A 15,050-nucleotide genomic window follows, 5' to 3' on the forward strand; every position below is an offset into this window, starting at 1 on the left:
AAGGTCTTTTTCCTTGTGTGGGGGAATTCAAGACGAGGGAATGGAAAAAGAATTAAAAGGGACCTGAGGGGCAACTTTTTCCACAGAGTGGATGGTTCGTGTGTGAAGTGATCTGCCAGAGGAAGTAGTGATGCAGGTACAGTTACAAAATTTAAAATACTTTTGGATACATACTTGAATAGGAAAGGTTTATAGGGATAGGGGCCAAATGCAGGCAAGTGGGGCTAGTTTAGTTTGGGAAACTTGGTTGGAATGGGCGAGTTGGCCTGAAGCATCTGTTTCTGTGCTGTATGACTATAACAGCATTCTTCTTCTGTAAAATCAAGATTCATTACAAACAAATAAAGTAATTTATCAGTATCATTACCAGGGCTGTTATCTACAACGATGAGCATTTTTGAGCAAAAGTAACCCTAGCTCTTGAGGTTATAAACACAAAGGCATCATGAGAGTACCCGATTACATCTATGACAAAATAGGAAGGAAGTAAACATCCCCAGAACTGTGAACAGAAGTGGGACAGAAGCAGAGTTAGATGAATTGCTACTTACACTCAATTGTTGGAAACCAAGTCTATTTTCAGGTTTTGGGAGGCAGCAGGGAACAGTTAACTGCCTGGAGGTTGCCTGTTTTTGGCAGACCAAGAAACCAGCCCTTTCAGCAGGTTTAAAGGTTGATGCCTGCCGGTGTGGAGTAGGGCCCATGGAGTGCCCCTCTCGACTCTCCCAGTTGGCTCAGTTCTGAGTCTGTATTTTACTTTAACAACGTTGGAAAAGGGGCTCATTCATTTTACTCACAAAGACATCCCGCTATTACTTTTTTGCTGAATAGGATGTGATTGGCACTCCACTTTGAGAGGCCAACAATTGTCATTAATTGGACAGTAAGCTCACCCTCTGACTGTTATTTGGCTGCTCTGGGGAAAAATCAGTTACTAAGCGTTTACCACACAGTGAGAGCTTGTGCCCATTCACAATATTCAGCAGCCTCTAGGAAAATTCCTGCCCTGTATACTAACTGCACTGTCAACCACCACTACATTTCCCACTTCAGGCACAACACTGAAAGTTAATGAAAACTCAAATGAAGTATTAGGCATTACAGAGGACTAGTCAACAATTTTCTCAAAGGACGGTCACTGGGCCTGAAACATTAACTCTGCTTTCTCTTCACAAATACTGTCTGACCTGCTGAATTTAGCCAACAATTTCCTTTTTTGTAACAATTTTTCACTTTGAGGTTCAACTACAACTATTCTGATGGACTAGTATCTATCCATCTGTTCAATAGGAGGATCCTCAATGCGAAATGATTTGAATTGGCCAGCATGGGCCTATTGCAAAAAACTGACACAAATTAATTTATCCCAATATGGGAGATAAAGTGCCAAACAAGTTATGTCTTGAAGGCACCTTTTTTCAGGTTGTAGCAGAATCAAGCAATCTTTGCTATGAATTTGGCTGTGATATGAACAGTCTGAGGAGCTCTTACAGTTGCTATTGGATGGGTGAAATGGAAAATGTTTCACATCCCATACTGACATCCTGATCTTTAAAAAGATAGCAAATAATATTTATAATTACTTATGGATTAAAGGATTTAGGGATAAACAACAGATTTGATAAGAAATATAACTGTCCAAGAAAAGATAGTTCTCAAATTTGAAAACTAAAAATTTGCAGTTCAAATACGCAAAACTTCTGTTCCATAGGTCCTGGCACCTGAAAACAAAATGTGATTCGAGAGATTCGTGAATTTATAAAAGTTCAGGTTCTACTCACCTGGATTCGAACAACCCTTGTTTTTTGATGGGGCGTATTTTCTTTCTTATTATTGGCAGTTTGGTTGTATCAATTACTTTTGTTTCTCCATTACTGTATGTGAATTCAAGAGTTCCATTCCATTCTCCCTGTGCCTTGCATACAATTGTGTTTGTTGGGTTATGCTTCACTTCAGCTGTAACTCTGCAAGCAAAAAATAGGAATCAATTGAGAAAGAAAAACACTGAAATAGATCTGTTTAACCAAATAGTTAAATATCCTTATCATCCTTGTGTTTAGACCCTTCAGAGCTTCTCCCAGCTACGTCTGTGAACTCTAAGAGCCCCAGAATCCTGTGGGAACTATATGTTCTGCAAATTCTTGATTCTAATGCAGTCCCACTTCTTCAGCCTCTTCAAGAGTCGAAATGCCTTCAACTATTTAGGTTCAATATTCTGGAATTCTTTTGCCTCTGCTTCATTTCTATACTGAACATTTAAAACGCTCCTCAAAACATCTCTTTCACCAAGCTATTGGCCATATCATAATTTGGCTAGATGTCAAATTTGCTTTATTATGCTCCAATTCTGTGCCCTAGGGTGCTTCATTACATTGAAAACGCTATGTAAATTCTCATAACTCTAACATATTCTTTCCCCTTCATTCTTCACTTAAGACCAAATGCCACTGCTATGTTAGAACTCTGGGAAATAAACTAACCCTCAACTGAAATGCTGATTCATAATGCTGAATTTTAGATCCTGAAGCACAGCTTTAGAGTATTACAGGCTTGCTCGGAAGGAGCTCAAAAGTGGACTGAGGAGGGCCAGGAGGGGGAACGAAGAAGGCTTGGCAGGAAGGATTAGGGAGAACCCAAGGCATTTTACTCATACGTGAGGAATAAGAGAATGATCAGGGAGAAGGTAGGGCCGATCAGGGATAGCGTACGGAACTTGTGTGTGGTGTCTGAGCAGATAGGAGAAGCCCTAAATGAGTTTTTTTGCTTCGGTTTTCACTAAGGAAAGGGACCTGGTTGTGAATGAGAACTTTGAGGAGCAGGAAAACAGGCTTGAACAGATCAAGATTGAGGAAGATGATGTGCTGGAAATTTTGGCAAACGTTAAGATTGATAAGTCCCCAGGGCCAGACCAGATTTATCCTAGGTTGCTCTGGGAAGCGAGAAAGGAGGTTGCTAAGCCGCTGGCGAAGATCTTTGCTTCCTCACTCTCCACGGGAGTCGTACCAGAAGATTGCAGGGAGGCAAATGTTGTTCCTCTTTTCAAGAAAGGGAATAGGGAAATCCCAGGAAATTACAGACCAGTCAGTCTTACGTCTGTGGTCAGCAAGGTTTTGGAAAGAATTCTGAGGGATAGGATTTATGACTATTGGGAAAAGCATAGCATGATTAAAGGGAGTCAGCATGGCTTTGAGAGAGGCAGGTTATGCCTTACAAATCTTATTGAGTTCTTTGAGGAAGTCACAAGACAGCGTGACGAGGGTCGAGCAGTGGATGTGGTGTACGTGGACTTCAGCAAGGTATTTGATAAGGTTCCCCACGGCAGGCTCATTCATAAAGTCAGGAGGTATGGGATACAGGATGATTGGGCTGTCTGGATTCAGAATTGGTTGGCTGACAGGAGTCAGAGAGTGGTTGTAGATGGTAAGTATTCTGCCTGGAGGTCAGTGCTGAATGGTGTCCCGCAGGGCTCTGTTTTTGGGCCTCTGCTCTTTGTAGTTTTTATAAATAACTTGGATGAGGAGGTCGAGGGGTGGGTTAGTATGTTTGCTGATGACACAAAGGTTGGAGGTGCCGTTGATAGTATCGAGGGCTATTGCAGGCTTCAGCGAGACAGTGACAGAATGCAGAGCTGGGCTGAGAAATGGCAGATAGAGTTCAACCTGGATAAATGCGAAGTGATGCATTTTGGAAGGTCGAACTTAAATGTTGAATATAGGATTAAAGGCAGGATTCTCGGCAGTGTGGAGGAACAGCGGGATCTTGGTGTTCAAGTGCATAGCACGCTCAAAGTTGCCACCCAGGTGGATAAGCTTGTTAAGAAAGCATATGGTGTTTTAGCTTTCATTAACAGGGGGATCGAGTTTAGGAGCCGCGAGGTTATGCTGCAGCTCTACAAAACCCTGGTGAGACCATACTTGGAATATTGTGTCCAGTTCTGGTCACCCTATTATAGGAAAGATGTGGAGGCTTTGGAGAGGGTGCAAAGGAAGTTTACCAGGATGCTGTCTGGACTGGAGGGCTTGTCTTACGAGGAGAGGCTGACTGAGTTCGGACTTTTCTCTCTGGAGAGAAGGAGGAAGAGAGGTGACCTGATCGAGGTGTACAAGGTAATGAGAGGCATGGATAGAGTCGATAGCCAGAGACTTTTCCCCAGGGCAGGATTGACTGCCACGAGGGCTCATAGTTTTAAGGTGTTAGGAGGAAGGTATAGAGGAGATGTCAGAGGGAGGTTCTTCACCCAGAGAGTTGTGAGCGCACGGAATAGTTTACCAGTGGTAGTCGTGGAAGCGGAGTCATTAGTGACATTTAAGCGACTGCTGGATATGCACATGGACAGCAGTGAATTGAGGGGAATGTAGGTTAGGTTATTTTATTTTTAGATTAGGAAGATTCCACGGCACAACATCGTGGGCTGAAGGGCCTGTACTGTGCTGTACGTTTCTATGTTCTATGTTCTGTGTTCTAAGGGGTCAAACACAAAAGCAGACATCCATATAATTTTGTAATGCAAGCCAACAGCCCAATTTTTATGGCACAATCTCCAGCATTTGTTTTCAGTACAAATTCCAGCATCTGCAATAATTTGCTCTCACTTTAACTGGAAATTTGAGCTAAATATTCCCAGCCCTTAAATGACTTGTCAGCGATAAACCTGCTGGGAAAGTACAGCAAGAATAGAGAATTGAGATTATGAACATTAAGAAAGTCTGATTTTCTACACATTTCAATAGCTAGATGAGAATCTCATTAATGAGCAGAAAGCCATCTACTTAGCGGCATTAACTTCTCATTCCCTAATCTTCCTCATTTATGTGCAGGTTGCTACTTTCCTAAGGTCATGGGGTGTAACTAGACAGTGAAAATTTCTAACATGGAAGTCAAAGTGGAGAATGGTCAAATGACCACGTCTCAAAATATCCAAGAGTCAAGTCTAGGGGGATTGTTATCAGTCAGGAAGCATTGGCAGAATGCGCTGCTTAGTCATTGCATGCTTTGCTCTAGACAGTGGAGGTCACAATGAGGCTACATGATGGGACACTGAAGATCTGTGAGAGCTTCAGCATTTAACAATATAAAGTGAGCACATTCTTCAGAAGGTCTTTAACATACTGCAATGGAAAATTGTTGGCCATTAAAATCCATAATTGACATGATTCTCTGCCAAGCACTTTTAATCAAACTGAGTTGAATGAACTCATCACTCACTGATTGTAAATGAGCTGCTACTGCAGTGGCAAGCATCCACTGTTTTATCCTAATTGTATATGCAGTTAACAGGTGCACTTTTTTAAAAAACTTTTTCTCATGTTTAATAAAAGTTAACTTTCCAAACTGAGGGAATCTTCCCAAACATTTGATGCTCCCTCACTCAATAATGACAAAGTCTTATGAAAGAATAGGTGCTACAAAAATAGGTGCTACAATATCCTTCAGATGCCATTACAACAACACCTGGCGCGAAGGATGGCAAGCCAGTCTACTTTCTTTCTTGTAGATGCAGCTAAAATAACAATCACACAAGCGATATGTACTAGGTAAGGTTTAATTTACCCTTCTCCTCACAGGGGCCGTAACTGGAGTGGAGCAGGACTGCACTATAGTGAAGCCCAGTGGCCTTAAAAATTTGGGCAGATGACTCCAGAGGCGTATGTGGCCAGAAGACAAAGACATGCTGAAAGCATCCTGCCCAGACGCAGACTCAGCTAACTAGGCTCACACTTCCACAGGGTTGAGGGTCATAGACAGGGTGCAGATGAAGGGCGCAGGCACCTCTCTAGTGTCCTGACGGGAGACTTCTGAGGGGCATTTAAATGATTTAATCTTCAGCCTGTGGTAAATAGTTCATGAGTAAGCTTACGGTATAGCAAGGTGACTTCGCCATACGGAATACCCATCCTGTGATACAAAGGGAGTCATGGATGCTTCTTGTGTTTCGGGTTCAAGGGGAGCTGGAATCACTATGGTGCATCTGCAAGGCATAACACTATGCGGATAGTGTGCTCAGGGAGCTGGTCACACTGCAGACAGAGATATTCAGGGAGATAGAGAATAGGTGACTATTGAGCAGTCCAATAGAACAAGGCAGGTAGTGTAGATGGCTCCTGAAACAACTTCTCTGGCTCTCAGCTTTTCGTGCCAGATACTGTTGATGACAATGGATTTTTACAAGAGTGCAACAAAAGCCAATCCCATATTACTGAGGGTAGCTCACTGCTATAGGAAGAAAACAAGTAGAGTGGAACAGCAGTCAAGAAAGGGATTCATTAGACAAGGAAAAGGACAGGCATTTCTGTATTCATAGATAGAATCATAGAATGAGAATCCCTGCAGGATGGAATCAGGCCATTTGGCCCATCGAGTCCAGACTGACCCTCTGAAGAGCATCCCACCCAGACCTAGACCCCTATCCTATCCACGTAACACTGCATTTCCCACAGATAATCCATCTGGTTTGCTATGGCCAATCCACATAACATGCAGATCTTTGTACTGCAGAATGAAGCCGGAGTACCCGGAAAAAACTCACACAGACATGGGGAGAATATGCAAACTCCACATGGACAGTCAGCCAAGGGTGGAATCAAACCCAGGTCCCTGGCGCTGTGAGGCAGCTGAGCTAACCACTGAGCCGCTGTGCCACCCCGGTGCATTTCTTGGATGATATGTTGCTTCACTGATGCAAGACATTCTTCTGGAGAAGGATGATCAGCCAGAGATCATGGTTCAGAGATTGTAGGAACTGCAGATCTGGAGAATCTGAGATAACAAGGTGTAGAGCTGGATGACACAGCACGCCAAGCAGCATCAGAGGAGCAGGAAAGCTGACATTTTGGGCTGAGACCTTTCTTCAGAAATGAAAATGAAGAAGGGGCTAGGCCCGAAACGTCAGCTTTCCTGCTCCTCTGATGCTGCTTGGCCTGCTGTGTTCATCCAGTTCTACACCTTGTTATCTCAGAGGTCATGGTTCATTTTGTTTAAACAACGTAGATATGAAGGGGGAAGTGATCATGCAATCAAGGAGCTAGGAAGAAACTTATTTGTATATTTATCTATTTAGAGTCACAGAGAACCAAGGAGCAAGGAGACAGGCTCGTTGGCCTGGCTTTTGAATGTTGTTAACGTACCTGCCTCAACCATCTCCATTGGCAGTTCATTCCAAATGTGTACTACCCTCTGTGTAAAAAAGTTGCCCTTCAGATTCCCATTTATTCTTTCCCCTCTTACCTTAAACTGATGCCCTCTAGTCCTCGATTCCCCAACCCTGGGAAAAAGACTTGAGTGCATTCACCTTATCCATGCCTCTCATAATCTTATACACTTCTATAAGATCCTCCCTCAGTCTCCTACACTCGAAAGAAAAAAGCCCTAGCCTGTCCAACCTCTCCCTATAACTCAGTCCATCAAGTCCTGGCAACATCCTTGTAAATTTCTTGTGCACTCTTTCCATTTTAACATCCTTCCTATAGCAAGGTGACCAAAACTGAACACAATACTCCAAGTGCAGCCTCACTAACATTCTGTACAATTGCAACAGTACTTCCCATCTTGTATTGTCAATGCTCTAACTGATGAAGGCCAGTGTGCCAAGACTTTTTTCACTGCCCTGTCTACCTCTGACTCCCCTTTCAGAGAACCATGTACCTGAACTCAAAGATCCCTCTGTTTGCTACACTACTTAAGGCCCTACCATTCACCAAATTCCTATCTTGATTTGATTTTCCAAAATGCAACACCTCCCATTTATCTACATTAAACTCCATCTGCCATTTCTCGGCCCACTTCCCCAGTCGATGTGACACATTTGGACTTTCAGAAAACATTTGACAAAGTCCCACGCAAGAGATTATTGTGCAAGATTAAAGCGCATGGGTTTGGGGGAAGTGTATTGTGATGGCAGAGAGGAAACGAAGACTAGGAATTAAATGGGTCCTTTTCAAATTGGCAAGCAGTAAATAGTGGGGAGCCACATGGATCTGTGCTAGGACCCCAACTATTCACAATCTACATTAAGGATTTGGATTTGGATGAGGAAACAAAATGTAACATCTCAATGTTTGCATTTGATATCAAGTTGGGTGGGAGAGTGAACTGTGATGAGGATGCAGAGAACCTTCAGCATGACGTTGACAGCTTGATGACGGTATTGGCGCCGCCTCATGCTCCCAAGAGGAACTCGAATAGTTCATCCATTTCACCAACACCTTCCACCCCAACCTCAAGTTCACCTGGACCATCTCCAACACATCCCTTACCTTCCTGGCCCCCTCTGTCTCCATCTCAGGCAACCACCCACAAACCAATGTCCATTTCAAGCACACCGACTCCCACAGCTACCTGGAATACACCCACCTTCCTGCAAAAATTCCATCCCCTATTCCCAATTCCTTCAACTCCGCCGCATCTGGTCCCAGGATGAGGCATTCCACTCCCGCACATCCCAGATGTCCTCGTTCTTCAAGGGCCGCAACTTCCCACACCCTGCAGTGGTCGAGAACGCCCTCGACCGTGTCTCCCGCATTTCCCACACCTCATCCCTCACAACCCGCCCCCGCAATAACCACCAAAAAAGAATCCCACTAGTCCTCACATACCACCCTACCAACTTCCGGATACAACGCATCATCCTCCGACACTTCCGCCATCTACAATCCGACTCCACCTCTGAAGACATTTTTCCAACCCCACCCTTGTCTGCCTTCTGGAGAGACCACTCCATTCCACATTCCCCTCCAACCCCACCACACCCGGCACTTTTCCCTGCAACTGCAGGAAGTGCTACACCTGCTGCCACACCTCCTCCCTCAACCCCATCCCAGGCCTCAAGATGATTTTCCACATCAAGCAGATGTTCACCTGCGCATCCGCTCATGTGGTATACTGCATCCGATGTATACGGTGTGGCTTCCTCTACATTGGGGAAACCATGCAGAGGCTTGGGGACCGCTTTGCAGAACACCTATGCTCAGTTTGCAGTAAACAACTGCATCTCCCAATCGCGAACCATTTCAACTCCCCCTCCCATTCCTTAGATGACATGTCCATCCTGGGCCTCCTGCAGTGCCATAACAATGCCACCCGTAGGGTGCAGGAATGGCAACTCATATTCCGCTTGGGAACCCTGCAGCCCAATGGTATCAATGTAGACTTCACCAGCTTCAAAATCTCCCCTCCCCCAACTGCATCCCAAAACCAGCCCAGCTCGTCCCCACCTCCCTAACCTGTTCTTCCTCTCACCTATCCCCTCCTCCCACCTCAAGCCGCACCTCCATTTCCTACCTACTAACCTCATCCCGCCACGTTCACCTGTCCGTCCTCGCCGGACTGACCTATACCCTCCCTACCTCCCCACCCATACTCTCCTCTCCACCTATCTTCTCCTCTATCCATCTTCAGTCCGCCTCCCCTTCTCTCCCTATTTATTTCAGAATCCTCTCCCCAGCCCCCTTGTCTGATGAAGGGTTTAGGCCCAAAACGTCAGCTTTTGTGCTCCTAAAACGCTGCTTGGCCTGCTGTGTTCATCCAGCCCCACACTTTGTTATCTTGGATTCTCCAGCATCTGCAGTATAATTTGGATAACTGTGAGGTTATTCACTTTGGAAGCAAGAACAAGGAAGCAAATTACTACCTGAATGGTACCTAAATAGGGAGGGGGGGGGAATGTGCAGTGGGACCAAGGTATCCTTGTGTGCCCGTCGCTGAAGGTAAGCATGTAGGTACAGCAGGCGGTTTAGAAGGCAAATAGTATGTTGGCCTTCATTGCAAGAGGTTTTGAGTACAGGAGCAAGGATGTGTTGTTACAGTTATACAGAGCCTTGGTGAGGCCACACCTGGAATGTTGTGTGCAGTTTTGGTCTCCTTTTCCGAGGAAGGATGCTCTTGTTCTCAAGGGAGTGTAGCGAAGGTTTACCAGGCTGATTCCAGGGATAGTGGGGCTGACATATGAGGAGAGATTGACTAGGCTAGGATTGTTTTCGCTGGAGTTCAGATGAATGTGGTGTATCTCACAGAGACTTATGAAATTCTAACATGAATAGACAGGAAAGATGCCGGGAGACTGAATCCGATGGTGGGCGTGTCCAGAGCCAGGGGTCAGAGTCTGAGGATTCCGGATAGACAATTTAAGATGGAGTGGTGTGCCTGTGGAATTCATTACCACAGGAAGTAGCCAAAACATGAATGTATTCAAGAGTCATCTAGATATAGCACTTGGGCCGAATGGGATCAAAGGTTATGGGGAGAAAGCAGGATTAGGCTATTGAGTTGGACAATCAGCCATGATCATGATAAATGGCAGAGCAGGGTCAAGGGGCCGAATGGCCTCTTTCTGTTCCTAGCTTCTATATTTCTATTTTCCCCAACAGATCAAGATCCTGCTGCAACTTCTGGCAACCTCCCTCCATGACCATGATAATTGCCTATTTTAGTGTCATCTGCAACCTTACTAATCATGCCTTGTACATTCTCATCCAAATCATTAATATAGATAATAAAAAGAAACAGATCCAGCACCAACCCCTGAGGCACACCACTAGTCACTGGCCTCCAGTTCAACAAGCATCCCTCTACCATCACCCTCTGCTTCCTACCATCAAGCCAAGTGTGTATCCAATTTGCCAGCTCTCCCTGGATTCCATGCGATCTAACCTTCCGGAGCAGCCTACCATGTGGAACTTTATCAAAGGCCTTAGTGAAATCCATACAGATTCGGTCTACCGCCCTGCCCTCATCAACCTTCCCGGTCACTTCATCAAAGAACTCTGACAAATTTGTGAGACATGATCTCCCACACACAAAGCCATGCTGATTATTTCAAATCAATCCCTATCTTTCCAAATGCATGTATATCATATCCTTCAGAATCTTCTAACTTATCCACCACAGATGTTAGGCTTACTCGTCCAAAGCTCCCAGATCTTTCTTTGAGCCCTTCTTGAATAAGGGTACAACATTCGCTACCCTCCAGTCTTCCAGGACCTCACCTGTGGCTAACCATGATGCAAATAGATCAGCCAGGGCCCCTACAATTTCTTCTCTAGTCTCTTGCAGGATTCTTGGATATATCTGGTCAGGACCAGGAGATTTATTCACCTTCATACATTCTAATCTGTCCAACACCACCCCCACTGTGATATGGGTTATCCCCAAGATGTCGCCACTGACCTCCCCAAGTTCCCAAGTCTTCACGTCTTTCTCCGTGGTTTAATATACTTACATTTATCTATGTTTATTTATTGTCAAGTGTCATGTGTATTTTGTTACACAGTCTTCTCTGTTTGTGGCTTGTATAAATGATTTAGACTTAAATGTCTAGAAATAGTCAAGAAATACAGTTGAAGAGCAGAATTAATGATGGAGCGATACAAAATGTTAGTTAGGCTATAGCTGGTGTATTGTGTGCAGTTCTGGAATCCTCATTAAAGTACAGATGTGATTGCACTGGAGACGATGCAGAGGTAATCTACCAAGTTTATGTTGGAGTTTCAGTTATGGAGCAGGACACAGCATGGGAAGCACAAGAGCAAGCAAGAGAGCCAGTGAGCGAGAGCCAGACACACTGGGCTGGAATTGTTCTGAGAGCAGACGTGATTGAGAGGATACAAAACTGAGATATATAAAATTATGAGCAACATCGATTGGGTAGACAGAAACAAACCTTTCCCCTTAATGGAAGAATCAATGACTAAGGGCATAGATTTAAAGGACAGAAGGATTAGAAGAGGTACAGTGAAAATCTTTGACCCAGAGAGCGGTGGGAATCTAAACAAACTGCCTGTAAGTGTGGTAGATGCACCAATCCTTATAAAATTTAGTAGTATTTAGATGTTTACTTGCAATGCTAAGGTATACAAGGCTATGGGCCAATTGCTGGAAAAATGGAATTAGAATAATTAGGTCGTTGTTTTTGGAGGGCGCAGGAGGGCTTTATTTATGTGGTTGATCTGTATGACTCTATGACTGGTTGCATCTGACTGATTTTATCCCCATGGCATGTGGTGAATGCCGTTGGGACAAATTTCAGCTAAGTGCAAGGGAACCAGGGCAGAAAATCAGACAGGAATACCACAGTGCACAAAATACTGGGAGACACAAATAGTGCTAAAATACAAAATAATCATTAAACAGGTGGAGTCAGAATAAAGGAGAAATTAAAACATTCCAAATCAGGGTTACAGATTACACTAACCATTATTCTGGATAGAGTTAGTAAGTCACATGGAAATAGGTAAGTTGATTAGGAAGAACCAGCACTGATTTCTGAAGGGTACTGATTGGAATGTTTTGAAGAGGTAACAGAAAGGCAGATTTAATGCGTTTTGCAAAAGAAGCAAACGCAAGGCAAGAATTTTTCTTTCACACAAGTAGTGGTTTGGATCTGGAATACAGTGCCTAAAACTGAGGGAGAGGCAAGTTCAATTAAGGCATTTAAGACAGCTTTGTTTTTATTCAAATAGACAATGTGTAAGAATATAGAGAAAAGGAAATTAGCACTAAATCATAATGCTCATTCAAAGACTAGTATACACTTGATGCACTGAATGGCCTCTTTGTGTCCTCACACTTCTGTAATTCCATGATTTGTGCTGGAAGAAAGGTTGCAGTGGAGATCCCCTGGGTATCGAGAATCTTGCTTTTCCCAATATATTTTGATAATCTAAACATTTTAGGCTAACATGGTGGCACAGTGGTTAGCACTACTGCCACACAATGCCAGGGACCTGGAGTTCTGCCGGCTGCTCTGATTTCCTCCCACAATCCAAAGATGTACAGGTTAAGTGGATTAGCCAATGGTAAATGTGGGGTTACATGTGGTCGTGTTAAGGGAGAGTGATTTGGGTGGGAAGCTGTTTGTAGGCTTGGTGCAGACTCTTTCTGCACTGTAGGGATTCTATGATTCTCCACTTGATATACAGAGTACATTTCAAATTTTGTGGATAATGCAAATCATTAGAGCATTGTATAGTATTAGGTGGCCGACGTAGAGCTTCAAAAACGTATTGACAATTTTGCGGAGTGGACAGATGGGTGGCAGATGAAGTTCAATATAGACATGTCTGATGTGCCTCAATTTGGTAGAAAGAACATTGTGAGGCAGTGTAACATAATGGGAACTATGCCTTGGGCTCTACAGGAGAAAAGATCTGGGAATATAAAAGGCTCAAGTCATTATAAGTAACAGGACAGGTAGAGACAGCAGCTATTAAATACAGCAAGAAAGGCAATGGTGTAGCAACATTATCAATGGGCTGGCAATCCAGAGCCCCAAGTGAACATCTGGGACATGGGCTCATATCCCAGCATGGTAGATGGTGAAATTTGAATGGAATTAAAATAAAATCTGGATCTGAAGGTTAGTTTAGAATCCACCATCGATTGTCATAAAAATATCTGCCTCACTTTTTTGGGAAAGGAAATTGCACATCCTTACCTGCTCTGATACAAGTGACTCTAGACCCACTGTAATGTGGCTGACTTAAACTGCCCAGAAATGGCCCGGACAGCCAATCAGTTCAAGGAAAATAAAGGATAGGCAAAAAAATGGTGGTTTTGCCATGGACACCCACGTCCATGCAAGACTAAAGAAACTCCGTATTCTAGGTTTTATTAGTAGGGGCAAGAGAAAGGTGGTTACAGAACTTGCATGAGGCACTTCTTAAAACCTCAGCTGGAAAACTGTTTGTAATTGCTAGGCTGCAACCACCGAGTGGGCAGCTGCCTTCATGGAGGAATTAGCAAATAAACGTTGGGAGCATTTGGTTCATTTTTGTTTTAAAATTGAAGTATTTAAGCTCAATCTGAAGTAGCCAAAGTATTTATATTTTTTCAACCAATGCATCCCATTCCAAAGTAATTTTAATTCGCCTGATCCATCACCTTTTTTTTATTTCTTACCTGAGCAGCATAGTCACTTCTTCCCTTCTGCTTCACCTTAGTTTCACAAACTGTTCAGCTGACTTTGGAAGTCACTAGACAGGAAACTGTGATCCAGCATCATAAAATGCTTGACAAAACAAAACATAGTCCTTCATCCTGATTTTTTTTAGCCAGTTGGCTAAAAACAGATCGGACAGATTTCAAGAAATGGTATAAAATGGCGAAAGCAACGTGGCAGACTAATTTACATCTCTTTGATTTTAATTTTTTATCAACTTCGATAGATTTATGGTGACCTGTTTTAGATTCACTATGCAAAAATCAAACTCCACTCTATAAAATCTAAATTTGCACATTACTGGAAGTGGAGAAGAAACTGTGTTATGAGGAATTCTGAATCATCCGAAATGCTCAATTGCCCCTTGTGGTTTACACTGATTGCAACAGGCAAGAGAATTTGTGATTTACAAAGAGTTTTTCTAATTCAGCCAAACATTGATTTCACACTACTATTCATATGTACTAAGCATTCGTAAATTACCTGTGGACTTTTCCTCCATAGAAAGGCTTTGTATGGAATGTGACAGCAGCAGAGTAACCAGACTTGGCACAGTTAATACTGACTTTACCCCCAAGTTCTACCCAAGGGACTGTCAATATTGAACGTGCATAGGCACTTGGCAATGTAAAAACATACTCCTCATCATGCTCACCAAGGAAAAGTACACCTGGAAAAGATGGGAACCATGAAAATGGTAATGTTACATAATTTGGTTACCAGGCACGTATTGTTCAAGTGAACAACAGACAGTCATTTTCCAGAAAGAAAACTGAAGAGTCAAGATATACAGATTAAGCATTTTATGCACCATATTAACCTGCATTGCAATTTTTTCTCCATATTTTACAAAAAATACAGATTGAAAAAACATGCAGGCTTTACTGAATGTGGGCTGTACTTTTAAAAATAACACCTCTGCATTACATTTGTGAGGGCTTTGTGAGGGGTAGGTCATGCCTTACAAACCTTATTGAGTTTTTTGAGGATGTGACTAGAAAAGTTGATGAGGGTCGAGCTGTGGATGTGGTGTATATGGACTTCAGTAAGGCATTTGATAAGGTTCCCCATGGTAGGCTCATTCAGAAGGTCAGGAGGAATGGGATACAGGGGAACTTAG

General features: G+C 43.4%; 1 protein-coding gene across 1 annotated transcript in view; it reads right to left on the reverse strand.

Moving 5' to 3' along the window:
• LOC125448769 (oxysterol-binding protein-related protein 10) overlaps positions 1 to 15,050 on the reverse strand; it is a 189,164-nt gene that overhangs the window by 16,743 nt on the left and 157,371 nt on the right. Inside the window, exons 9-10 of the mRNA XM_048524291.2 lie at positions 14,414 to 14,600; positions 1,782 to 1,964 (exon numbers count right to left, since the gene is read on the reverse strand). Coding sequence (XP_048380248.1) covers positions 1,782 to 1,964; positions 14,414 to 14,600 — 370 coding nt within the window. The remainder of the gene's footprint in view (positions 1 to 1,781; positions 1,965 to 14,413; positions 14,601 to 15,050) is intronic.

The sequence above is a fragment of the Stegostoma tigrinum genome, chromosome 2 (genome assembly GCF_030684315.1).
Source record: "Stegostoma tigrinum isolate sSteTig4 chromosome 2, sSteTig4.hap1, whole genome shotgun sequence".
Lineage (NCBI taxonomy): Eukaryota > Metazoa > Chordata > Chondrichthyes > Orectolobiformes > Stegostomatidae > Stegostoma > Stegostoma tigrinum.